Genomic DNA, 27,953 nt, shown 5'->3' with positions numbered 1-27,953 from the left:
TAATCGCACCGTTTTGCGCAATACACAGACACTAAACTTATTATAGTGAACAAAGACGACAATGAACGAACGGACAGATCATAACTTCGCGAAATTAAAGAATGTAAACTTTTCACTCGAGGGAAGAATTGAACCAAGGACCTCGCGTTCCGCAGCTGCTCACGCTAACCACAGGACCACGGCACTCCTGAGCTCACATTCTCCTTGATGTTGCCCATCTTGCGCATGGACTACTCAGTTTGTATATTTTCCTTATTTTTTCATAGTTCCACACAACTTCTTCCTGTTTTCTCAATCGATCTGTGTTCAGTTTTTCAAGGCCTATCCACTGTGCCAACTTCTAACTAAATCTGAGGGGGGTGCGATGGGGAGGTTCCCTTGTAAGTGGCATGCAGATACCGGAACGTCCATCACCAGAAAACAATTCATTAAGTTTATTTTTCGTTCCTCAACGAACATTCTGCGACGCGATTGCGTCATTTAGCGTAAAAAGTTCATATCCATTCATTAATGTTACAAATCCCGGATTGTATACGTGATCAATAATTTGCTTATTCAAACGAAACTGAATTTTCTATAACAAGTGAAGTGCGCAGCTTTATTTAAATCAATGTCCAAAACTTTTACCACTCCTCTTCCAGCAAGAAGTCTTTCTTCAATGTGCACGTAACTCCCACATGACAGTAGGTGTTTTCATTTCGTATCACAACCGATGTGGAGTCGCTGAGTGAAAAATTGTGGACCAAATTGTTTACACTTACGATACTCGAAATTATTAGCCTTGTCGTCTACAATAATTCGTTTTCTCACATTCAGTATGTAACTCATGACTTTAAAATGGTTCAAATGGCTCAGAGCACTATGGGACTTAACTTCTGAGGTCATCAGTCCCCTAGAAGTTAGAACCACTTAAACCTAACTAACCTGAGGACATCACACACATCCATGCCCGAGGCAGGATTCGAACCTGCGATCGTAGCGGTCACGCGGTTCCAGACGGAAGCGCCTAGAACCGCACGGCCACACCGCCCGGCTCATGACTTTCTTCTTCTCCTTCTTCTTCTTCTCTTCAGACTCAAAGTTCTGCCTGAATACCATGCCCATTACATTTCTTTAGTGTAATCGAACAATTATTTCTTCATCGTCAAAAGCCACAAGATTTTCATCTTGCTCTTTGATTGACATACTTAACTCTTGAAAGATGTGAATTGTATGTGTATCTCTTTGATTGATTCTGGAGTCCTGATCAACAGTTTCTACTCTGTGTCTATCCACTTTACTGCGTGAAAACATAAGTTTAGTTGAGTGTTGCGACGAATTTTTGCTCTGCTGTGTCGGAGGACAGGGAGCGTTCGCTAATTTTCTTGGCGCAACAGCGGGATGAATGCACTAAAAATTACCGAGGAACGAACAACGGCACATTCTTGTGTGGCCTACGTGACTCATGGAGCGTACGCAAGTGGAGACACGGATCTTTCCGCCAACATTTATGTTGAGGCTTTTCACTGGGTCATCTTAACCACTTCAGCTATCTGAGGATATTTCACCGACAACCCAGACATGTCCAAAAGAACGGACATAACACATATAAATATATGCACCTTGACGCTGAATGAAAGATTATTCAGCGTTGATGCACTCTTCGTCCGGCCTCTCCCGGGAATCAGCGTGAGGTTGCAACCAATGAGGATAATGGACAGGGGACGCTACATCAGTAGTCTATGACAAGTTGGGAATTTGGGCGGGACGTGAAGAGAGTGAAGCTGAAGCAACTGCTCGCGTAACGTTGGAAATCTGGGCACAGGTCCCAGGGTGGCAAAAATTTTCATTTGTCACCATTGAATTTATTTCAATGTTCTATTGATACTAAGGTCGGAATTTCAAATTCGTCTTGCAGACTAATGTTTACCAATAACATTTTTCCTATCAGAACTTGCCGAATCAGCATGATGGTTGGTTATAAAAGCTGGAAGACTCACTGCATTAGATTTGTCGTTGTTACTGCGCTATCACAGACACCATGATCATCAAAGTTGCCAGAATCATTCATTGATATCCTAGCAAAATGTAATTACAAATTGCTGCTGCTACTGACAAATGGTTGAAATGGCTCTGAGCACTATGGGACTTAACATCTAAGATCATCAGTCCCCTACAACTTAGAACTACTTCAACCTAACTAACCTAAGGACATCACACACATCCATGCCCGAGGCAGAACTCGAACCTGCGACCGTAGCGGTCGCGCGGTTCCAGACTGAAGCGTCCAGAACCGCTCGCCCACTCCGGCCGGCTGCTACTGACAGAATCTATATAATTTGGTTTTCGATTTCTTGTTGTAATACAAGATTACAGTACATTCTTCTAGTCCTGAATATTTTGCATTTATAATTTCCTTTAATCTCACAAAATCTTTTCCTCTCAATATTTCCCATCATTAGGCGCGTTAGTACCCTCTAAGTAATCTTTAGAACGCGGGAGATACAGAGTAGGAGCAGCACCATGCTTCAACATGAGTTTCGGGAAAAGAGTCAGCATTTCACATCTGAAATCCCCCCCACCCCACAATCCGAATCAGCAAAATCTACTGGGCACACACAACCAATAGGAACTGAAAACGGATCGGCACGTTTACAAGCATTGTGAGCGTACAAGCTGTGGCGGGAGTTCAGAGCGGCAGTTTCCCTCCGCAGAGCACGTGGCTGGCAGTTGCTACGTGGCCGTGGCGAGCCGCTAGCGTTTACGTGGCCTCGGAAAACCCCTAGCCCTTGCCAGGGGCGCGTATGACCATGTTTTCGCGCTTGGAGGAATTCCAGAGAAAAACTGATAAAAACAAGTTGGCACTCATGGACAGAAAAATATATAAAGCTAAATTATCTAGACGTGCCACAAAAAATACATAATAGTTTAAAAGTTATTGTCGTCTCAAAAATTGTAAATTTATGAAAGTTCAAAAGCTAATATCTCGGAAATGCTTTGGCCGATTAATACGAACAAAGTGTTTACAGATGCGGCTAGTAGAGCTGCATCGAGCAATTTAGCACAGTGTGCATCATTTTTGAATGAAAGGTCGAAATATGGGATTTGACTGAGAGAAACGGTGTTTTTGGTAATAAATAGATTTAAAGGGACGAAACTAGCGGCAGCATTCTAAAGTTTAAAGAGGTAGAAGAGTAATTAAGTATGTATTTTTATCTGTTTATTTATGTTTAGTATAAAAATCCGGGAAAAGCAAAATCACGCCACATAAACATTATTTATGAAAAAACAGTAGCGATACAAAAAAATTTAACTTTAGATTGTTATTTCCCGGAAAATTTCCATATTTTTCAGTGTATCATATGTGTTTTTGTGTTTAGTTTTAAAATATTCGTAATTTTTTGTCAAACTTTGTTTTGAGTTAGACAGCGGTTTCGAATGTGCATAGGGCGGCCATCTTTGAGGACAGTTGGTTTTGAGCGACGCTAACAGCCGGACGTGCCGCGCACGTGGCGGTGGTAGTGGGTTGGTAGCCACGTTCGGAGACAAGTATGTATGTAGCGACGTTCGAAAACGATCAAGTTGAGCGCAGTATAGTGGTTTAGGACAGCAGACAAGAGTGTATTTTGTGAGTTGTGAACAGATTGTCAAGTGCCATGATCGCTACATACGAATTTTATAGTGAAGTCTTATAGCATCAGTTATTAACGGCTGCCCTTACGTAAGAGCCTCAGACTGCATTTTAAGTGTTTAGTGAATGTATTGAAGAAAAATAAAACTACTTGTTCAAATTATAAGTCAACGTGAGTGACTCAATATTGTAAATTACACCCCAATACTTGCCTGCATTGTTCTGTTATATTTAATTTCAGCTTAAAAATTGACAGGTGTGAGCTGGCACCCTATGACGAAAAACGTAGCCAAACAGACCAGTGACATCTCTGGGCCGCTCAATTACGCTGAGTGTAACAAATATATTTATTTTCGTGCCTTAGCACGTGGGGGCTCGAGCCAAACTATTCAAACTTCAATATGTAGTGCCCAGTACAGTCGTACAATTTCTCCATTTTTTTTTAGTTTCATTGTTATTAGGAACTTAGTTCCTTTTTCTGTTGTCTGCCATGGCTAGGACAACTCGCGATCGCAAAACGAAGTATTATTTTTCAGGGACAACAATTTCAAACTTATACTGCGTGGGATAGCAGTGCAATTTGAGGCGCCTTGCCACGATTCTCACACCTCCCCCCCCCCCCCCCCCCGTTCACTTAATCTTAAATCACTCATATTCACATAAACAAAGCTATATTCACTCCAGAATGGAATTACAACACAGTAGGTAATTGCAGTGGCTGCCTAATGAGCAATCGAAGGTCAGCTGTGATAACAGCGGCACACACCACGTGGTCCCTACAGTGTATTCCAGCAGCCGTCAGATGTAGTTCCTTAAATCTAGGTTTCTCGATTTATTTCTATTTAGTTTTTTACCTTCAACATTTGATCATCGGAAATAATGAATATAAGCTTTTTTTTAGTCATCAGTCTTCTGATTGGTTTGATGCGGTCGGCTGGGAATTACTTTTCTGTGCCAGCCTTTTCATCTCAGAGTAGCATTTGCAGACCATTCCTCAATTATTTGTTGGATGTATTCCAACTTCTCTTTTCCTCTACAGTTTTCATCCTCTACAGCTCTCTCTAGCACCATAGAGGTCATTTCTCTGATCTCTTAACAGATGTCCTATCATTTTGTCCCTTGTTCTTGTCAGTGGTTTTAATTATTCCTTTCCCCGTTGATTCTGCGCAGAATCTCCTCATTTCTTACTTTATCGGTCAGCTTACTTTTGAAAATTTGCCACGCGGAGTGGCCGCGCCGTTAGAGGCGCCATGTCACGGACAGCGCGGCTCCTCCCACCGGAGGTTCGAGTCCTCCCTCGGGCATGGGTGTGTGTGTTGTTCTTAGCATAAGTTAGTTTAAGTAGTGTGTAAGAATAGGGACCGATGACCTAAGAACTTTGGTCCCTTAGGAATTCACACATATCTGAATATTTTTTGAAAATTCATCTGTAGCACAATATCTCAAATGCTTAGATTCTTTTCTGTTCAGATTTTCCCATAGTCATGTTTCACTACTAACAATATTTATTCCATAATTTAAGGCCTGTTTTTATTACTAGTAGACTTCTCCAGGCCAGGAATGTTCATTTTGCAGTGCTACTCTGCGTTTTATGTCCTCCTTGCATCGTCCATCACAGGGTGCTTTGCTGCCAAGGTAGCAGAATTCCTTAACTTCATCTACTTCGTAATAACCTAAATTTCCCAATGTTCTCATTTCTGCTGCTTCTCATTGTTGTCCTCTTTCCTCCATTTACTCTCAGGCCACATTCTGTACTCATTAGTCTAATCAGTTCATTCCATTCAGAAGATCCTGTAATTCTTCCTCACTTCCACTGAGGATTAACAATGTCATCGGTGAAGCTTATAATTGATATCCTTTCACCTTCAATTTTGTTGGGGATATGTGAACAAACATGTTCCAGCGTGCATAGTGGCACCCAAGATATGACGTTCAAATGGTTCAAATGGCTCTAAGCACTATGGGACTTAACATATGAGGTCATCAGTCCCCTAGACTTAGCACTACTTAAACCTAACTAACCTAAGGATATCACACGCATCCATGTCCGAAGCAGCATTCGAACCTGCGATCGTAGCAGCAGCGCGGTTCCGGACTGAAGCGCCTACAACCGCTCGGCCACAGCGACCGGCCTGGGTATGATGTGCAGAGTGCATTAGACTCTGTGGAATACACAAGTTTCACGTTTATTGATGGGGCAGCGCAATGTAACTCGGTAGTCAAATGTATTAATATGTGTTGTGCAAATAAAGCATAAGTTTATTTTTAAGCATAAATTTATAGTTGTTACCTGTCATTTAGCTGCGTTAATCTGTATAAATTACAGCAGGTTATGGGCCCAGCTACTGGGTTAAACCGAAATAATATACTTTAAGGTGCGCGGAAGTTCGCATAAAGTTGGATTGTGTACGCTGTATGAAGAAGAAAATAACTGTAAAATGAGTACAACACAGATACCGCAGATAGAGCGGCTTGTAGGGCGCGAAAATTACGCGACCTGGTAATTTGTCGTCGAGGCATATTTGCACTTGGATGGATGACTTATGGGACGTCGTAAACGGTAAATTGGCACCTACGGAATCAAGTTTTTCCACTAACGATGGGAAGGCGAAATCAAACCTAATCGTTTTGATTCATCCAGTGAATTATGTTCACATAGAAAAAGCTACATCAGCAAACGATGTATGGGACAAACTGAAAAACGCATTTGGAGATGGTGGTTTCACCAGAAAAAGTAGGATTACTTCGTGAGCTGATAACCACAAGATTGAATAAGTCAACATAAAAGTTTTCTGGGTTTGGTACCGCGTCATAATGTAAGAACTACTGCTGCTATAGAAAAGCCAACGTTACGGCCACGATTGCAGCGGCCTTCTTCTGGATCTAATGGTCACCATTAGACCCAGAAGAAGGCCGTTGCAATCGTGGCCGAAACGTTGGCTTTTCTATAGCAGCAGTAGTTTTTACATTATGACGCGGTACCAAACCCAGAAAACTTTTATGTTGACTGACTCTGGCCGCGGAAGCCTACGCAATTAAGATTGAATAAGTGTAAAAGCGTGGATGAATATGTGACTAAAGTAATTTCAATCTCTAATAGTCTGAGGAATATTAGTTTTGAAATTGTTGATGAATGAATTGGAACTTTATTGTTAGCTGGACTACCAGAGAAATATTCGTCAATGATTATGGGTTTGGAAAGTTCGGGAATACCCATTACAGCGGATAGTGTTAAAGATTCTACAGGACGTGAAGAATGAACGAGCTTCTAATGCTTCAGAAAAAGAAACAGTGTCGGCTTTATACTCTAAGTACAAGACGAAGAAGACAATAAGATGTTTCAGATGCTAGAAAACTGGATATATTGCTTAAAAGTGTAACGAAAAGTATAAAAGAAAAGAAGCATGTTAAATCTAGTAGTCCCGAGAGAAAGACTACTGATACAGGTAAGGCATTTTCTGTTTTTTACTCTTTTAATGAAGCGAGTGACGATCATGCAGAATGGTTCCTAGATTCAGGAGCATGTATGCACATTACCAAAGCTCCATCAGGTTTGTTTGATGTTCAGTCAAGGACTGACATTGGAATTTCCACAGTTGAAGGATTTAAGTTAAGGTATGAACTCGCAGGAAAAGTGGATCTTAATTTGCTTGTGAATGGGGAAAAGGAAATTGTTACTGCTCATGATGTACATTATGTAACGAATATTGCAACTAACTTGTTGTCAGTAAGCGAAATAGTAAAGAAGGGTAATAAAGTTATCTTCGATATAGAGGGAGCCAAAGTGATAGACTCTTGTGGTAATATTGTAGCTACTGCAAGTAATGTAAGAGGTATTTACAAAGTAAACACAGTTCAAAATACTACTGAAACAGCAAATCACTCTGTTTATGCTGCAAAAGGTTTCTTGTGGCATAGGAGACTTGGTCATTTCAATAGGAAAAGTATGACTTTACTGAAGAATATGGCAACTGGGATGGAAAATTATGGAAGGAATAATGTTCAATGTGAGGTGTGTTTGCAAGGGAAGCAGGCTATATTGCCATTTAAATCGAGTCAGAGCAGATCTACGGAAGTCTTGCAACTCATACACTCAGATATCTGTGGATCTATGGAGAATAAATCCTTAGGAGGTAGCTTCTATTTACTGACATTCATAGATGATTTTTCTAGATACATGCATGTTTATTTTATAAGTAGCAAGGATCAAGTGAATGATGTATTTGTTGTTTATTGCAAAATGGCTGACAGACAGACTGGGAAGAAAATTAAAATTATTATATCAGACAATGGATTAGAATATATAAACAGACAGTTTAAGGAACAGCTGAATGGAATAGGTATTAGGCATCAGACTACCATTCGCTACAATCCTTCTCAGAATGGAGTTGCAGAACGAGCCAACAGAGCCATTGTAGAAAAGGCAAGAAGTACGTTAGGTGATGCTGAGCTACCTAAGTGTTTTTGGGCAGAGGCTGTGTCAACAGCAGTGTATTTAATTAACAGATCACCTACCAAAACTGTGAGACATAAGACACTTTATGAAGTACGGACTGGAAAAAAACTGGATCTAAAGCACTTAAAAGTCTTTGGACGTGAAGCCATGGTTCAGATTCCAAAACCATTAAGGGGAAAGTGGGATGCAAAAGCTCAAAAATATATTTTTATTGTCTACTGTGAGGATTCAAAAGGCTACAGATTTTATAATCCTGTGACTATAAGAAGATAGTAAGTATTAGAGATGTAGTATAAAATGAAGGAAAGTAGTCAAAATGATACAGTAATGCAACCAAGCATAATGTGTGATAGCGCTGAAACAGAGGAAGACGAGGATAAAGAGGAAGCTGATGTGCTACCTGAGAATCAAATTGAAGAAGAAGATTAAACAGAGGAAGTCAGTTAAAGGCTGTATTCATGTATAGCAAAACCAAAAGAATATCCAGATTATGAAATGTATGCCTACCAAACAATCAACAATGAACCAATCACAGTTGATGAAGCTTTAGCAAGTTCAAATGCTCGGAAATAGGCTATTGAAAAGGAGCTGCAATCTTTTGTGGATAATGATACATATGAATGGGTTGGCATGCCTGAAAATAAAAAGCCACCAAGAACAATATAGGTGTTTAGTATTAAAAATCCTGAGAGCTCAACACCAAAATTCAAGGCCAGATTGGTAGTTAAAGGATATTCCCAGAAAGAAGGAATAGATTACAATGAAACGTTCTCACCAGTGGTGAAGTATTCATCATTAAGATACCTTTTAGCTCTTGCAGTAAAGGAAGACTTATTAATTCATCAGACGGGTGTGAAAACAGCCTACTTGAATGAAAGACTGGAAGAAGAAATATATGTGATTGCACCTTATGAAGTTAAGCGACCTTATCAAGGAAAAATGAGAATTTGGCGTTTGAAGAAATGCATATATAGATTAAAGCAAAGTGGCCATTGCTGGAATAAATGTTTGCATAAAAGTTTGATAAAACTAGGCATTTTACAGTCAGAGGCAGATCCCAGTATATATTAGAAAAGGAGCAATGAAGAAATTACATTCATGGCCATATGGATAGATATATTTTTTATTTTACCCATAGTGAAAGCCAGATGGACTTTTTTAAGGAACAGTTACGGTCAGAATTTAATATGCATGATTTAGGGGAAATTAATCAATGAAGATTCTAAGAAGTGCCAACAGAGAAGAATTATGGCTTGATCAATCTCTGTACACAAGGAAGATCTTAGAAAAGTTCAATATGGAAAATTGTAAACCTATTTCCACTCCTATGGAAAACAATGCATAACTGCTAATAACTGATGACGAGAAATGTAAGGAAAGTGTACCCTATTTGGAAGCTGTAGGAAGTCTACAGTACTTAGCACAGACTTCCAGACCAGACATTGCATTTGCCTCAAATACAGTAAGCAAGTTTTGCAGTGATCCGAGAGAAAAGCATTGGATGTCAGTCAAGAGAATATTCAGATATTTAAATGGAACTGCTGATTATAAGTTAAAATATTCTAAAACTGGAAATGTAAACTTGGAAGGGTACGGTGATGCAGACTGGGGCAATGAGCTGGAAAGCAGACACTCCATCACTGGAAGTTGTTTTAGACTAATGGGAGGATTCATATCACGGTCATGTAAGAGACAAAGAACAGTTGCTTTGAGTACTGTAGAAGCTGAATATATGGCCTTGTCTTCTACTACCCAAGACGCTCTTGCGACCTGTACACTGATGAGTGAAGTAGAATCTCCTCCAACATTAAAGCCAACAGTCGTATTTTGTGACAATATGGGAGCTATTAAACTCGCAAAAAAATAATGTCACCAATGTAAGATCCAAACATATTGACATAAGGCATCGCTTTATAAGACATCATGTGGACCAGGTAAACATAATCCTCAGTTATATATGCACAGAAGCAATGTTATCTGATCTCCTAACCAAGCCTCTCAGTAAGGACAAATTTTACAAGCTGGTGAAACATTATGGTCTAACCTCGGATGTATAGTGTAGAGTATCTGAAAAATATTTGTTCACGGGGGAGTGTTGGGGATATGTGAACAAACATTTTCCAGCGTGCATAGTGGCGCACAAGATATGATGTGCAGAGTGCATTAGACTCTGTGGAGTATACATGTTCCGCGTTTGTTGATGGGGCAACGTAATATGATTTGGTAGTCAAATGTATTAATATGTGTTGTGCGAATAAAGCGTAAGTTTATTTTGTCCCTTAAATAGTTGTTACCTGTCATTTAGCTGCGTTAATCTGCATTAACTACAACAAATTTTAATCTAGCTCTTGAACCGTTCTTTTATTTCTGTCATTGTTTCTTCGATGAATAGATTGAATGGTAGGGGCGAAAGACTACATCGTTGTCTTACATCCTTTTTAATCGAAACACTTTGTTCTTGGACTTCCAGCCTTATTGTTGCCTCTTGGTTCTTGCACACGTTGTACAGCGTGATTCAAAATGAAAGAACAAATTTCAGTTGTTCATTACAGACAAACTGTGAAAAATAAAAAGACATTGTGGATAGAGGGCAGAGGAAGGTTCAAAGTTTTATAATGGTACAGACAATATATTCACATGAACACCATGCTTTGCATGAGAAACATCGAAACGATAGTCCATTTCATTCCACACATGTATCATCGGGCCCTTGTTTACTGAATCAACATCTTCAACAATTCGATTTCGCAGCTCTTGAAGAGTGGCTGCCGTAGGTGGGATAAAAACTGTTTTTTGCAACCCCACAGAAAAAAATAGTAAGGTGTGAAGGTTGGTGACGTCGGAGGCACAAACCATTGAACAAGATCTTGTTGTCCACCTGTTCTAATCCAACGTTGTGGGGGGGATGTCGTTAATATAACGCCACACCTCGAGCTGAAAGTGAGGCGGGACGCCGTCATGCATAAGAATGAAATCCTTGGAATTTTCTTGACGTTGAGGAAACAACAAATTTTGCAGCAAGACCTCTCACAATTACTTTCTCAAAAAAAGGAGGGTCCATTAATTTTGTGAACAGAAACGGCGCAAAGCGCTTTCAATTGCAGTGAATCTCTTTCATACTTGACGACGGCGCCTGGATTTTGTGATCCCCTCCCCTTCCCCCCCCCCCCCCCCAAACCATTCTTACATTACGGCGGTTTAGCTGACCCGATAGATGAAGCCTCGATCCGTCCGAAAACATGAGTCGTTCGGAAAAAAGTGCCTTCCGGCATGCAATGGTATGGTCCCTGGGACGCCTTTCTGCAGTAACTGCAACTTGTAACGCTTCATACACAGACGTCGTTTCAGAACACGCCACATAGTTGTTTGAGGAAGTTGAAGTGTCTGGGCTGCGCTTCTTATGGACTTGCGAGGGCTACGTGTGAACGCTTCTCGGATACGCTCGTCATTCTCATCAGAAGTGCGTGGCAGACCAGTGCTCTTCCCTTTGCAACGAACTTCCTAGAATTTTGTATGTCAGTCATAAATCTACTTGTGAAGAGGCGCTTCTTGCTGGAAGGGCGGCGGAATGCACGTTCACTTGAACAATGGACTGACTTCCCACAAATTGCAAAACACAACATGACTTCTCGTGTGGTGTAACCACGACGCTGCCACAAGCAACAGTGCAGATGTGTCTAAAACTTTGAACCTCCCGCTATCCAGTGCCATGCGCGAAGCGTTTCTGTCTTTTATAGTGTGTGTTAAACAACTGAAATCTGTCCTTTCTTTTTGAATCATCCGCTATATTCCGGGACTTTCCCTATATTTTACCCCTATTTCTCTCAAAATTTCGAACATCTTGCACCATTTTACATTCTCTAACGCTTTTCCAGGTCAACAAATCCTATTAACGTCTCTTGATTTTTCTTCGATCTTGCTTGTATTATCAACCGCAACGCCAGAGGCGTCTCTCTGCTGGCTTTACCAGTCCTTAGGCCAAACTGATCCTCCAATAATAAACGAAAAATATGCCTATTCAAAAAAGCAGATGAAAACTCACTTGACACTTTCCTGAGAGACAAACTCCACTCCTTCCAAATTAACAGAATAAGTGTAGACCAGATGTGCTTCAATTCGAAGACATAGTATCAGCAGCAATTGAGAGAGTTAAACTAAATAAATTAACAAACGACGGAACTGATCCTCATTGGTACACAAAACGGACCAGAAAACTATTGCAAAAAAAAAAAAAAAAAAAAAAACAACCATACAAAATTTAAACGGGCGCAAAATCCCCAAGATTGGCGATCTTTTACAGAAGCTCGAAACTTAGCATGGACTTCAATGCGAGATGCTTATAATATTTTCCACAACGAAACTTTGTCTCGAAACCTGGCAGAAAATCCAAAGAGATTCCGATCTTATGTGAAGTATACTAGCGGCAAGACACAGTCAATGCCTTCTCTGCGCGACAGCAATGGAAATACTATCGACGACAATGCAGCGATAGCAGAGTTATTAAACACAGCCTTTCGAAATTCTCTCAACAAAGAAGACGAAGTATATATTCCAGAACTCGAACAAAGAACAGCTGCCAACATGAGTAACTGAGAAGTAGATAACCTCGGAGTAGTGAAGCAACTTAAATTATTTAATAAAAGCAAGTCCTCCATGAGTGAGAAGTAGATAACCTCGGAGTAGTGAAGCAACTTAAATTATTTAATAAAAGCAAGTCCTCTGGTCCAGACTGTGTACCAATTAGGTTCCTCTGAGAGTATGCCGATGCAATAGCTCTATACTTAACAATCATATACCACTGGAAAGTTGCACAGGTTACACAAATATTCAAAAAACGTAGTAGAAGTAATCCACTAAATTACAGGTCCATATCATTAACGAGGATATGCAACAGGATTCTGGAACATATATTTTGTTCGAACATTATAAGTTACCTAGAAGAGAACCGTCTATCGACACAGCCAACAAGGATTTAGAAAACACCGTTCTTGTGAAGCACAACTAGCCCTGTACACACACGAAGCGTTGAGTGCTGTTGACAAGGGATTTCAAATTGATTCCGTATTTTTAGATTTCCAGGAAGCTTTTGACACTGTACCACATAAGCAGCTTGTAGTGAAATTGCATGTTTATGGAATATCGTCTCAGTTACACTATGTAATCAAAAGTATCCTTATACCCATAAAAACATACGTTTTTCATATTAGGTACATCGTGCAGCCACCTACTGCCAGGCACTCCATATCAGCAGCCTCAGTCATCAGACATCGTGAGAGAGCAGAATGGGGCCCTCCGTGGAACTCACGGGCTTCGAACGTGGACAGGTCATTGGGTATGTAAGATTTCCACACTCCTAAACATCCCTAGGTCCACTGTTTCGGATGTGATAGTGAAGTGGAAACGTGAAGGGACACGTACAGCACAAAAGCGTACAGGCCGACCTCGTCTGTTGACTGACAGACACCGCTGACGGTTGAAGAGGGTCGTAATGTGTAATAGCAGACATCTATCCAGACCATCACACAAGGATTCCAGACTGCATCAGGGTCCACTGCAAATACTATGACGGTTACGTGGGAGGTCAAGCTGCTGCTCATAAGCCACACATCATGCCGGTAAACGCAAAACTACGCCTCACTTGGTGTAAGCAGCGTAAACATTGGACGATTAAACAGTGGAAAACGTGTGGAGTGTCGAATCACGGTACATAATGTGGCGATCCGATGGCAGGGTGTGGGTATGGCGAATGCCCGGTGAATGTCATGTGCCTGCGTGTGTAGAGCCAACAGTGAAATTCGGAGGCGGTGGTGTTGTGTGGTCGTGTATTTCATGGTGGGGGTTTACACCCCTTGTTGTTTTGCGTGGCACTATCACAGCACAGGCCTACAATGACGTTTTAAGCACCTTCTTGCTTTCCACTGTTGAAGAGAAATTCGGGGATGGGGACTGCATCTTTCAACACGATCGAGCACCTGTTCCTAATCCACGGCCTGTGGCGGAGTGGTTACAGGACAATAACATCCCTGTAATAGACTGGCCTGCACAGAGTCCTGACCTGAATCCTATAGAACACCTGTGAGAGGTATTGGATCGCCGACTTCATGGCAGGTCTCACCGATCAACATCGATATCTCTTCTCAGTGTAGCACTCCGTGAAGAATGGGCTACCATTCCCCAAGAAACCTTCCAGCACCTGATTGACCGTATGCCTGCGAGAATGGAAGCTGTTATGAAGGCTAAGGTTGGGCCAACACCATACTGAATTCCAGCATTACCGATGGCGGGCGCCGCGAACTTGTATCCTATTTTCACCTAGGTGTCCGGATACTTTTGATCACATAGCGTATGTTACGGGATTCGTGATTTCCTGCCAGGGGGATCACAGTTCGTAGTAATTGACGAAAAGTCATCGAGCAATACAGAAATGATTTCTGGCGTTCCCCAAGGTAGTGTCATAGGCGATTTACTGTTCCTTTTCTATATAAACGATTGAGATGATCTGAGTAGCCGTCTTGGGTTGTTTGCAGATGATGCTGTCATTTATCTACTAGTAAAGTCATCATAAGATCAAAGAAATTGCAAAACGATTTTAAAAAAAGATATCTGTATGGTGCAAATATTGGCAATTGACCGTAAATAACGAAAAGTGTGAGGTCATCCACATGAATGCTGAAAGGAATCCGTTAAACTTCGGTTACACGATAAATCAGTCAAATCTAAAGGCCGTAAATTCAACTGAATACCTAGAAATCACAATTAGGAACAACTTAATTGGAAGGAACACACAGAAAATATGGGAAAGGCCAACCAAAGACTGCGTTTCATTGGCAGAACACTTAGAAAATGTAAAAGATCCACTAAAGAGACTGCCTACACTACGCTTGTCCGTCCTCTTTTAGAATAGTGCTGCGCCGTGTGGGATCCTTATCAGATAGGATTGGCGGAGTACATCGAGAAAGTTCAAAGAAGGGCGGGACGTTTTGCATTATCGCGAAATAGGGGAGAGATGTCACTGAAACGATGCAGGATCTTGGGTGGGCATAATTAAAACAAAGGCGTTTTTCGTTGCGGCGGAATCTTCCCACGAAATTTGAATCACCAACTTTCTCCTCCGAATGCGAAAATATTTTGTTGACGATGACCTGCATGGGGAGAAACGATCATCATAATAAAATAAGGGAAACTACAGCTCGCATGAAAAGATATAGGTGTACAATATTGGAATAATATAGAATTGTAGTGAAGGTGGTTCGATGAACCCTGTGCCAGGCACTTAAATGTGATTTACAGAGTATCTAAGTAGATGTAGATGTAGATCTAACTGATCTTCAACTTTCTTTTCCGGTCTTCTGTATACTATTCTTGCCAGCAACTTGGATGCATGAGCTGTTAAGCAGATTGTGCAACAATTCTCGCACTTGTCGGCGCCTGCTGTCCTCGGAATTGTGTGGGTGATGTTTTTCCGGAAGTCACACACTCTACGCACCAAAGTGAATAGTCGCTTTGTTGTGATTTTCCCTAAATGATATTAGAAATTCAGACGGAATGTTATCTCCTCCTACCGGCATAATCTATTTTAAGCCTCCCAAAGCTCTTTTAAATTCTGATTCTACTATTGGATCCCCTATATCTTCTAAATCGACTCCCGTTTCTCCTTCTATCACGTTATGAGACAAATCTCCCAGCCTCATAGAGGCCTTCAAGGCACTCTTTCCACCTATCCGCTCTCTCCTCTGCGTTTAACAGCGGAATTCCCGTTGGTGTCTTAATGTTCACACCCTTGTCTTTAATTTCACTGAAAGTTGCTTTTTCTATATGCTGAGTCAGTCTTTCGGAAAATCATTTCTTTTTTGATTTCTTCACATTTTTCATGTAGCTATTTCGCCTTAGCTTACCTGCACTTCCTATTTATTTCATGTGTAAGTGACTTGTGTTTCTCTATTACTGAATCTCCACGAACTGCTTTTTATTCCATCTTTCGTCGATAACTGAAGTATTTCTTCTATTACCCATGGTTTCTTCGTAGTTACCTTCTTTGTACCTACGTTTTCCTTCCAGTTTCTGTGATTCCCCTTTATAGAAATGTCCATTGTTTTTCAACTGAACTGCCTACTGAGCTATTCATTAGCGCAGTATCTATAGCCTCAGAAAACTTCCTGCGTGTCTCTTCATTCCTGGGTACTTCCGTATCTTACTTCTTTGCATACTGATTTTTCCATAATCAGCATTCTCTTAAGCTTCAGCCTGCTCTCCATCATTACTAAATTGTGATGCGTGTGCATATCTGCTCCTGGGTACGCCTTACACACAAATACCTGATTTCGGACTCTCTGCCTGACCATGATGTAATGTAATTGGAATCTTCCTGTGTCTCCTGGCCTTTTCCAAGTGTACCTCCTCCTCTTCTGATTTTTTAACAGAGTATTCGCTTGTAAGCTGAAATTTATTGCAGAAGTCAATTAGTCTTTCTCCTCTCTCATTCCTAGTACCAAGCCCGATTTTTCCGTAACCATTTCGGCTACTCCTTCCCCTACAACCGATTCCAATCATCCATGACAATTTTCATCTTCCTTTACGTACTGAATTTTTCCTTTCAATATCTCTACCTCCTCATGTTCTGTTTCCGCCGTTGGCGTTTATAGCAGAACTATCGTTGTCGGTGTTAGTTTGCTGTCGATTCTGCTGAGAACAAACGTACCACTGAATTCACTCTCTGACTTCCCTTCATATTCATAACGAATCCTATTCCCGTTACAGCATACTCTGCACATCTTAGTATTACTCTGTATCCGTCTGACCAGAAATCCTTGCCTTTATGTAAGCACAAATGAATCGAACAAGGAAATATATCGGTTTAAAGAACGTAGAACTAATAAGTTTTGAAATATCGCAACATCAACATAAAATCAGAGCCGATGACATACTGGACAAGCACGACCGACCCTCCAAGCAGAAATACAGCCACAATGGCACGATTGGAAATACAGCCGCTCTCTTAATAGACAGCGTGAGAGCATTAAATGTATGATTGAACGGAGTCGCTGGAAAAATTAACTCGAAGACGAATTTGTGTTACAGTCTTATAAGTGTTCGTGGACAAACTTGGAAAAAGGTACGAGAAAGTGTAGGCAGGGCCAATATTTAGGAAAACCGCTGGTAATCTAAATCGGAATGGACAGACTGTGATTTGCACCCTACTCATTCCGAGCGCCTTGTGTCTTAACTACAACATCTCCTCACTCCGTGAGTTTCTGTCGAATATAACGGAAATGTGCAGCACAGAATAGTGGCTTTCACAATTCCGTTTACTTAATACCTTTGAACTCCCTTTTTCTACAAGAGTGTATGATATTATTTGGTGGACATATAAATAAATTTGAATTAAATAATTTTTCTTTATTTTAATCTGTATCGTTGGTGCCATTACAAAGGTGCAGCACAGAATAGTGGCTTTCACAATTCCGTTTACTTAATACCTTTAAACTCCCTTTTTCTACAAGAGTGTATGATATTATTTGGTGGACATATAAATAAATTTGAATTAAATAATTTTTCTTTATTTTAATCTGTATCGTTGGTGCCATTACAAAGGTTGTGTAAATTATATGTGAAACTTTGTAACTAAACCGGGGACATTTCTTGTGGCATTAAACCTAAATCTGAAAGGCATCCACAGTAACATTGTTCCGAAATGCATAACAGCATTCTGTTAGGTAGCACATTTCAACTTTGTGTCCTGCAAATTGCACTACTTTTATTTAGGCTGCTTTAAACCCACCAACATATTTTAAAGCTAGACAATATATTCAAGAAGGCCAAGAGAATTATTAACACCTTTTTCACATTGAGAACTAGATAACCGACTTACGCTTTGTCCGTGAAGAAGTCGTCGTAGGCAATACTGTTGAAAGTGAAGCAGATTCCTTCATCTGTAAGAACTGTGTCGAAAAGGCACGAGCAGTTGTCTTCCGAATGCCACGAGCAGTTGAGGAGTGTTTGTGCGAGTTTTGGGGCAGCCTGAAAGTAAGGCAACTATATGAAGTTTTTATCATTCCATCAACTGACTGAAGTATTCACTCTACATTGTACTCTTTCAGTTTTCTCTTTCTATTTACAGAAAACAAGTTTTCTTTAGGCGGGAAGAAAGTGTTATTTCTCTCTCCCTCCCCCCCCCCCCCTCTCTCTCTCTCTCTCTCTCTCTCTCTCTCTCTCTCTCTGTGTGTGTGTGTGTGTGTGTGTGTGTGTGTGTGTGTGGGTGTGTGTGGTTGTTAGAGAGAGAGGGGGGGAGGGTGAGAGAAAACATTCTTGGTTTTCATAAACAACTAAAAATTACAGAAACAATTAGAAAGGAAAAAAATTCTTATGTGGAAAATGCAATGACACTTCGTCAACGCGTAGAACACATGCTACCACATAAATATAACATGGAAGCAGAATTATATGTACTGGTATCGCCTAAGGTCGAAATTCGACCAATTGCGTCAGTGGACCTGATCTGTGATGGCGAATGTCATGTACTTTAAAGTGTCTGAAATTTTAGCCGCAGAACAGATCAGTGGCAAATGCTCCATTGTAACTACGTGTATTATTGAGCTAATTCTTTGATTTATCTTTAACTGTTCGATCATTTGAAAGAAGTCTTTGATACGCTACGTTGAAAAATAAAGTTTGTGTAAATGGCGGCAAATTAACTTTATCCTAATGTAAAGATTACAAAATCTGCACCGTAAATTCATCAAACTGCAATTACAGTTCTCAAAAATATTTGGAATTATGTTCGGTGCACATTTAAATGTGTCTTTCGAACGGTAATAGAATTAACGTTATCAATCTCTACATTATTCCTATAACCTTCTCTACAAAAAAATGTGTCTCTGTAGCTCTTCGTCTTTCAGAGTGACCCGTTAATGCTGTTCTTTGAGGCACAGCCTAAAACAAATATAGTTTTCTTATAATAAGGGTGTTGTAGCTACTCAAAATGAAGATGCTGAAAATTAGGAACACTCTAAATTTCGAGGTGAAGGTGGCAAAGGAACACAGAGTTTGTTCCGTTTACTCTTAGAGCAAAGCAAGGGAAGAAACTACTGTAATAAACAATGTTTGTTATCCCTAACAGGTTCGTTACAATGTTTCGTTTTCCACCATCGACATCGTCAACGACGTGGCAGTCGCAGCACTGTAGCTGTCCGGTATACGTGTGTTACTGCAAATGAACTATCTGTAAGATTTAAATATGAATGTCCGTAGAATGCAACTTCATGAAAAGTTGTTACTTTCGTGCGTCGTTTCTACCATATCACCTGAATGTCACGCGTGGTAGACGTTGTTAGTAATATCAGAGACAAAGGAAAACTTTTCATGTGTGTGTGTGTCTACTTGCTTTTCCGTGTCCTAATGGCTATGTATACATATGACTTTTTCCCTTGTGTACATCTACATCTTCGGATTATGTATGTTTCATTCGCCTCTTTGTAGGCTATAATTAATTTAAAAACTGGGTGCTTCAATTTTCGACGCTCACGTATGAATATAACGATCGTTAAATAAAACAGGCGCATTATCGTTATGAATGTCCCCATTGCTATTATTTTCTTTGGGCAAAAATTGTGTCCGTCTAACTCTGTGTCTTTCATTCTGACCAGTTGGCATTCTCCTTCTAGGCATAAAAAAAAGTTTCCGCATAATAAAGGTGTCGGAAGTCGTCGTTATTCAAAATCAAGAAATTAAAAGTTAGGAACTTACTTCAGATTTTATGGTAATGGCAACAACTCTCCTTGCAGTTATTCTTACACACTGAGGAGCCAACGAAACTTGTACACCGGCCTAATATCGTGTAGGGCCCTCGCGAGCACGCAGAAGTGCCGCAACACGACGTGGCATGGACTCGAATGATGTCTGAAGTAGTGCTGGAGGGAACTGACACAATGAATCCTGCAGCGCTGTCCATCAATCCGTAAGAGTACGAGAGGGTGGACATCTCTTCTGAATAGCAAGTTGCAAGGCATCCCAAATATGCTCAATAATGTATATGTCTGGGCATTTTGGAGGCCAGCGGAAGTGTTTAAACTCAGAAGAATGTTTCTGGAGCCACTCTGTAGCAATTCTGGACGTGTGGGAGGTCGATTCGTCCTGTTGTAATTGCCCAAGTCCGTGGAATGCACAGTGGACATCAATGGACGCAGGTGATCAGACAAGGCACTTACGACGTGTCACCTGTCAGAGTCGTATGTAGACGTATCAGGTGTCATATATCACTCCAACTCCACACGCTCCACACAATTACTGAGCCTCCACCAGCTTCAACAATCCCCTGCTGACATGTAGGGTCCATGGATTCATGAGGTTGTCTGCATACCCGTACGCGTGAATCCGCTCGATACGATTTGAAACGAGACTCATCCGACCAGGGAACATGTTTCCAGCCATCAACAGTCCAATACTGTGTTGACAGGCCCAGACAAGGCGTAAAGCTTTGTGTCGTGCAGTCATCAAGGATACACGAATGGACCTTCGGATCCGAAAGTCCATGTCGATGATGTTTCGTTGAATATTTCGCACGCTGATACTTGTTGATGGCCCAGCATTGAAATCTGCGGTAATCTGAGGAAGGTTTGGACTTCTATCACGCTGAACGATTCTCTTCAGTCGTCGTTGGTCTCATTATTGCAGGATCTTTTTCCGGCCGCGGCGATGTCGATTTGATGTTTTACCGAATTCCTGATATTCACGGTACACTCATGAAATGGTCGTAGGGGAAAATCTCCACTTCATGGCTTACTCGGAGATGTGTCCCATCGCTCATGCGCCGACTACAACACTACGTTCAAACTCACTTAAATCTTGATAACCTGCAAGAAACCAATCTAACAACTGCGGCCAGACACTTGTTGTCTTATACAGGTATTGCCAAGCGCAGCGCCGTATTCTCTCTGTTTATATATCTCTGTAGTTGAATACGCACAGCTACACCAGTTTCTTTGGCACTTCAGTGTAGACAAGCAAGAGAAATAACGACGCCACCATGCAACGTTATTTACAGACTTTGTTAGTACGATGCGTTGATTTTCACTGCTGACAAATTGTGATTTAGGTTTTCCGTGATTTCCCTAAATCGCTTCAGGCAAATGCCGGGATACTTCCCAAAGGGCACGGCCTATATCCTTCTCTGATCCGATGGGACTGATGACATTGCTGTTTGGTCCCCTCCCACAAATCAACCAAAAATGGTTCAAATGGCTCTGAGCACTATGGGACTCAACTTCTGAGGTCATTAGTCCCCTAGAACTGAGAACTACTTAAACCTAACTAACCTAAGGACATCACACACATCCATGCCCGAGGCAGGATTCGAACCTTCGACCGTAGCGGTCTCGCTGTTCCAGACTGAAGCGCCAGTACCGCACGGCCACTTCGGCCGGCACAAATCAACCAACCAAATTACTGCTGATAACATCATCGACCTAGCATTTATTGTATTGTAGCTGCAAATGAATCATGTAAACATAATAGCCCATAGAATGTGATTTCACGAAATATTGTTATTTGCATGTGTCATTTCTACCATAGCAACTGATCGTTGTGCAGGGCAGAGGTTGGTAGCTCTTCAGTTTTCGATGTTTAGGTATGGGAGATTTTAACGCGTGATAGAGAATGTAACATCCGTGTCTTGAATGTGAAAACTTCTATTTCCGTTTTATACTCTTAACAGAAGGTAAACAAATTACTGTTTCTTTGTGTTCATTTATGGCAAAGTACCTTTCGAATTATATAAGCATCATTGGCCTCCTTGTACAGTTACTATTGAAAATCGGTACTTCAATTTTCATGTTCAGGTATTAATTTTATTATGGGTTTATTTTCAAACTTAGACCATTTATAAAATTTACTAACAGTTTTGTGTCAGTTATGTGTAGCACAAGTGACATGCATGTTCTGCAAACTACTGTCAGGTCTATGGCGAAGGGTAGTTCCCATTGTACCACTACGAGGGTTATTTCCCGTTCCATTAACGCAAGGAGGGCGGTATAAGGGGCGTGATCACTACAAGCAGCAATGTTCAAATGGTTCAAATGGCTCTGAGCACTATGGGACTCAACTGCTGAGGTCATTAGTCCCCTAGAACTTAGAACTACTTAAACCTAACTAACCTAAGGACATCACAAACATCCATGCCCGAGGCAGGATTCGAACCTGCGACCGTAGCGGTCTTGCGGTTCCAGACTGCAGAAGCAGCAATGTAGTGACGTCTTGTTGTTGATGGTGGTGCGTATAGACTTCACTGACAGTTGATCCCATCTATTTCTCGAAGCTGTTTTCGGCCTCCAAATAGTATGTATGGGATTCAGGTTGGTAGACTGAGGTGAACAGTCCATATGTTACATTATTTGTCATCGAATATATTTGCCCAGAAGAGCAGTCTTTTGCTGCTGAGGGTTGCCGTCTTATAAGAAGAAATCATCAGATACAGCATCAGCATAATAACGTCTACAGGTATGCGAAGTAACGGTTTCATTTGGAATGAGATGGAGTTCAGTCTCATATAGAAATAAACCGTGACACAAAAAGACACTGCTTGTTTCGAAGACAACCCCCTCTCGGCTATTCGATCCAAGACACATCTATCACTTCGTTGGGACTTCGTTGAGGTGCAATCCAATGTAGGCAGCAAATGCTGCCTTTTTAACTTTCAATGTGCAGTGCATACGTGGCTGCTCGCTTTACATAGATGGGACCTTAATTTATCCAACTGTTGTATGCTCCCGATGTTACCTGATACTACCCTGCAGCATACGCAGATAGCGTTTGTGAAGGACCTACAGTCTACTTTTTAGAGAAATTAGTTAACTAATTACTACTTTCTGATTATTTCCAGGTTCATGTTTTCAGTCTGCTTAAATATTGAAATATCTGCTCCACAGTAATGTGTTACGCCGCTAGGAGGAGCTAAAATAAAATATCCTTGTTCATCTTCACTTCGGTACTGTTGCGCTTGGATTATAATGTGTATCAGGCGGAAAACGTATACCTGCAAACATATAACATTACTACCTAACTTTTTTCCTTCTTACTCGTTCGATACCGCCCACCGCGACTCCCAACCCCTCCCCACTACCCCGTAGATTTTTTTTTTTTTTTTTTTTTTAGTCTTCCGACTGGTTTGATGCAGCCCCATCACGAATTCTTCTCCTGTGCCAACCTCTTCATCTAAGAGTAGCACTTGCCACATACGTCCTCAGTTATTTGTTAATGTACACCAATCTCTGTTTTCCTCTACAGTTTTTGCCCTCCACAGTTCCTTATAGTAACATGGAAGTCATTGCCTGATATCTTAACAGATGTCCTATCATTCTGTCCCTTCTCCTTGTCAGCGTTTTCCACATATTCCTTTCCTCTCCAATTCTGCTCAAAACCTCATTCCGTACCTTATCAGTCCACCTAATCTTCAACATTCGTCTGTAACACAACATCTCAAATGTTTTGATTCTCTTCTGTTCCGATTTCCCCGTAGTACATGTTTCACTACCCCATACAATGCTGTGCTCTCAGAAATTTATTCCTCAAATTAAGGCATTTGTTTGATACTAGTAGACTTCTCTTTGCCAGGAATGCCCTTTTTGCCACTACTTGTCTGCTTCTGATGTCCTCCTTGCTCCGTCCGTCATTTGCTGTCTGGGTTGCAGGATTCTTTAACGTCATCTAGTTCGTCACCTTCAACCCTCATGTTAAGTTTCCCACTATTCTTATTTCTACTGCTTCTTATTACTTTCATCTTTCTTCGATTTATTCTCAATACATCTTCTGTACTCATTAAACTGTTCATTCCATTCAGCAGATCGTGTAATACTTCTTCACTTTCATTCAGGATAGCAATGTTATCAGCGAATCGTATCATTGATATCCTTTCACCCTGAATTTTAATTCCACTCCTGAACCTTTCTTTTATTTCCATCACTGGTTCTTCGAGGTACAGATTGAGCAGTAGGGGCGAAAGACAAAAGCCCTGTCTTAAACCCTTTTTTCGTTCTTGGTCGTCCATTCTTATTATTTCCTCTTGGCGTTTGTACATATTATATGTTACCCGTCTCTCCCTACAGCTTACCCCTATTTTTCCCAGAATTTCGAACATTTTGCACCATTTTACATTATCGAACGCTTTTTCTAGGTCGACAAATCCACTAGACATGTCTTGATTTTTCTTTAGGCTTGCATCCATTATCAACGGCATCGTCAGAATTGCATCTCTGGTGCCTTTACCTTTCCTAAGCCTAACTGACCGTCATCTAACACATCTTCAATTTTCTTTTCTATTCTTCTGTATAATACTCTTGTCATCATCTGGGATGTATGAGCTGTTAAGCTCCTTGTGCGATACTTCTCGCAATTGTCAGTTCTTGCAGTCTTCGGAATTGTGTGGATGATATTTTTCCGCAAGCCAGACGGTATGTCGCCAGACTCGTACATTCAATACACCACCGTGAATAGTCGTTTTTTTGCCACTTCCCCAAATGATTTTAGAAATTCTGCTGGAATGTTATCTACCCCTTCTGCCTTATTCGATCTTAAGTCCTCCAAAGCTCTCAAATTCTTATTCTAACACTGGATCCCCTATTTCCTCTTAATCGACCCCTGTTTTTTTTTCTTGCTTTTAATTTCACCGAAGGTTATCTTGACTTTCCTTTATGCTGAGTTAGTCCTTCTGACAATCATTTCTTTTTTGACTTTTTCACTTTTTCATGCAGCCATTTCGTCTCAGCTTCCCTGCACATACTATTTATTTCATTCCTCGGTGACTTGTACTTCTGTTTTCCTCAGTTTCCCTGTACATTTGTTTTACTTCCTTCTTTCATCGATCAATGAAGTGTTTCTTCTGTTACCCATGGTTCCTTCGCAGTTACCAATGTTTCTCTGTCCAACTTCTGTGATTGCCGTTTTAAGGGACGTCCATTCCTTTTCAATTGTACTGCCTACTGGGCTGTTCTTTATTGCTGTATCTATAGCCTTAGAGAACTTCTAGGGTATCTCGTCATTCCTTAGTACTTCAATATCCCATTTCTTTGCGCATTGATTCTTCCTGACTAACCTTTTAAACTTCAGCCTACTCTTCATCACTACTAAATTGTGATCTGAGGCTGTATCTGCCCCTGTGTACGTCTCACAATCCAATATCTGATTTTGGACTCTCCGTCTGACATGATGTAATCTAACTGAAGTCTTCCCATATCACCCGACCTTTTCCAAGTAGACCTCCTCCTCTTGTAATATTCGCTAATACTAGCTGAAATTTCCTACAGAACTCAATTAGTCTTTCTCCTGCGTTCCAGTTGCCCCATGACTATTAGATCTTCATCTCCCTTTTCGTTCTATATTACCGTTTCAATATCCTCATATACTTTCTCTATCTCTTCATCTTCAGCGTGCGACGTCCGCGTGTATACCTAAATTATCGTTGTCGGTGTTATGAATACAGAAACTTTAGAAATTATATCCACAGATTTAACCATCTGGCAATCTCAACCTGATTCCAGTTCGCTGATATCCCCTCAGTAACTTTTCGATGAAATTATCTATAGCTGCAGTTTCTCTCTCTCCGGAATAATTCCTTCTAATCTGCCACGTCTATTACCCCGTCCTTTCCCATCTTAGCACTCCTTATCATTCCTTTGTCGATGGGATGACAGACCCTAACCTTCATTTCCTCTTTCGTTCCTTCATTGTCTTTCGTTCTACTCAGTCATGCAGTTTTCTAATATGTACAAAAGTGGATTGCACGTCCATAATTTCGCATAATGTTGTATTATGTAGTGCTACTGTGGTCACAACATAGCAAAATTCGATATAAATTGTCACGTTTTCTGGAGCTACAGTTTTTGTAGTGTTTTTTCTCTAATTTATGAAAACCATTGCACTTCATGGTACTTCACAAAATTAATATATTGTTCTTCAGTTAATAACTGCATCACGCTAATGCTAGAATAAGTCATAGTGAGGGAAGAACTACATGAGAAGATTTAAAATTGGTCGACAATGATGTTAGTATAATATTACATTAATCTATCTCAAAAGTAAGTATTGCTGAGAATTATACCTTTAATAAAAACTCTATTGCATCTTCATCCGTTGTATTGGCCCCAAGCATTTTGTTTCCGTCGCAGATGAGACTAGCATATCCCAGGTACTGCGTCCTGTAAGAAATTTAGAGGAAACATAATTACTTACTGCCGAACTTTCATTGATTCATCAGGATGCTATGCTTTTTTGATGTAAAGAAGTCTAGGTCTCAAATGGTTCTGACTGGTCCTCAAGTGGTTCTCAACAGTATTATTCTTTCACATTGTCACGCCAGTTAGCTTTGTGATTGTATTGCGCTGGACACCTCTAATTCAAATGGCTCCGAGCACTATGGGACTTAACGTCTGAGGTCATCAGTCCCTTAGAATTTAGAATTACTTAAACCTAACTAACCTAAGGACATCACACACATCCATGCCCGAGGCAGGATTCGAACCTGCGACCGTAGCGGTCGCGCGGTTCCAGACTGAAGCGCCTAGAACCGCTCGGCCACACGGGCCGGCTGGACACCTCTGTACCTTGTTTCAAATACGCTGTTGGTCATTCCAATTGCTGTTGACTAAGAGAAGAGTTAAGCTTTGAAACTCGATAACAAGTGAGCCACTCTGTGTACTGACCCTTTTCCGATGTTTAAGAATAATGCGTGTGAAGTGTGTATAAAAATATTGAATAAGACCAAACAGACCAGACAGAAAGTCAATTGTGAAAAAATAATAAAATTATTTACAAAAAATAAACGTCGATACTAAGGTAGGGAAAGACAATAACGATGATAAACAATATCGCAGTAAAGAAAAGGGCGAAGTAAAACATTTATATCTTTGTATAACTATAGACGATGGAAAAGATAAGTTATTACTCGCTTTACTGCTGTTTCTGATTCTCATGTTACTATTGTTAGATAGATATTGTGTGTAGCGTTGAACGCTACCAGATGTTCTTTTTGTTGTTTCGACTAGACGATAAAAATGTGTGTATCGGTTTATTGATGGAAATATATGTGTAAAAGTGAGTTCATTGTATTATTTCAATAGCATGCCAGCCACTAATCGCAATGTTTTAATTAAAAAGAGAGAATAATTAGTATTTTTCAGCTATCGAGAGGACGAAAGCAGTGGTCGCTGACTGGCAACGACTGGCCGCCATTACGCGGCGGACTTAATACTAACTTTTCTTACAGCTTTCAACAAGAGCAGAAGTGATGTAATCATTTTAAAAGCACTCCGTCTTCAGGCCACGCGTGGCCTACCGGGACCATCTGACCGCTGTGTCATCCTCAGTGGAGGATGCGGATAGGAGGGGCGTGGGGTCAGCACACCGCTCTCCTGGTCGTTATGATGGTACTCTTGACCGAAGCCGCTACTATTCGGTCGAGTAGCTCCTCAATTGGTATAACGAGGATGAGTGCAACCCGAAAAATGGCAACAGCGCATGGAGGCCTGGATGGTCACCCATCCAAGTGCCGACCACGTCCGACAGCGCTTAGCTTCGGTGATCTTACGGTGTAGCCACTGCGGCAAGGCCGTTGCCCCATAATCATTTTAAAACATTATTTAGTTTAGATCTGAATAGCTCCATTAGTTAATATTGTGAGAGTTCAAATACTTTCAGAGATACCATTTGTCGTAGATCTGTGAACTTTGGCCTTGACTATATGTAGATTAAAAAACAGTTATGATAATGTTGTAGGGAGCCTGGCACTCTTAAATTGAAAACAAACATTTATTTTGGCCTCCTATGCGTTACTCTGCTTCTAACGGTCTCACCTACGTAAAGAAAATAATTAATGTTAACCTCTTATCTTACGTAGTATCAAAA

The 27,953-nt window shown here is 40.8% G+C and overlaps 1 protein-coding gene across 1 annotated transcript in view; it reads right to left on the bottom strand.

The window, feature by feature from the left end:
- LOC124615994 (pickpocket protein 28-like) overlaps window positions 1–27,953 on the bottom strand; it is a 262,701-nt gene that overhangs the window by 160,711 nt on the left and 74,037 nt on the right. The window contains exons 4-5 of the mRNA XM_047144203.1: window positions 26,152–26,248; window positions 17,935–18,083 (exon numbers count right to left, since the gene is read on the bottom strand). Coding sequence (XP_047000159.1) covers window positions 17,935–18,083; window positions 26,152–26,248 — 246 coding nt within the window. The remainder of the gene's footprint in view (window positions 1–17,934; window positions 18,084–26,151; window positions 26,249–27,953) is intronic.

Source organism: Schistocerca americana, chromosome 5, assembly GCF_021461395.2.
Source record: "Schistocerca americana isolate TAMUIC-IGC-003095 chromosome 5, iqSchAmer2.1, whole genome shotgun sequence".
In the NCBI taxonomy this organism is placed as follows: Eukaryota; Metazoa; Arthropoda; class Insecta; order Orthoptera; family Acrididae; genus Schistocerca; species Schistocerca americana.
This window is presented reverse-complemented; position numbering and strand designations above follow the sequence as displayed.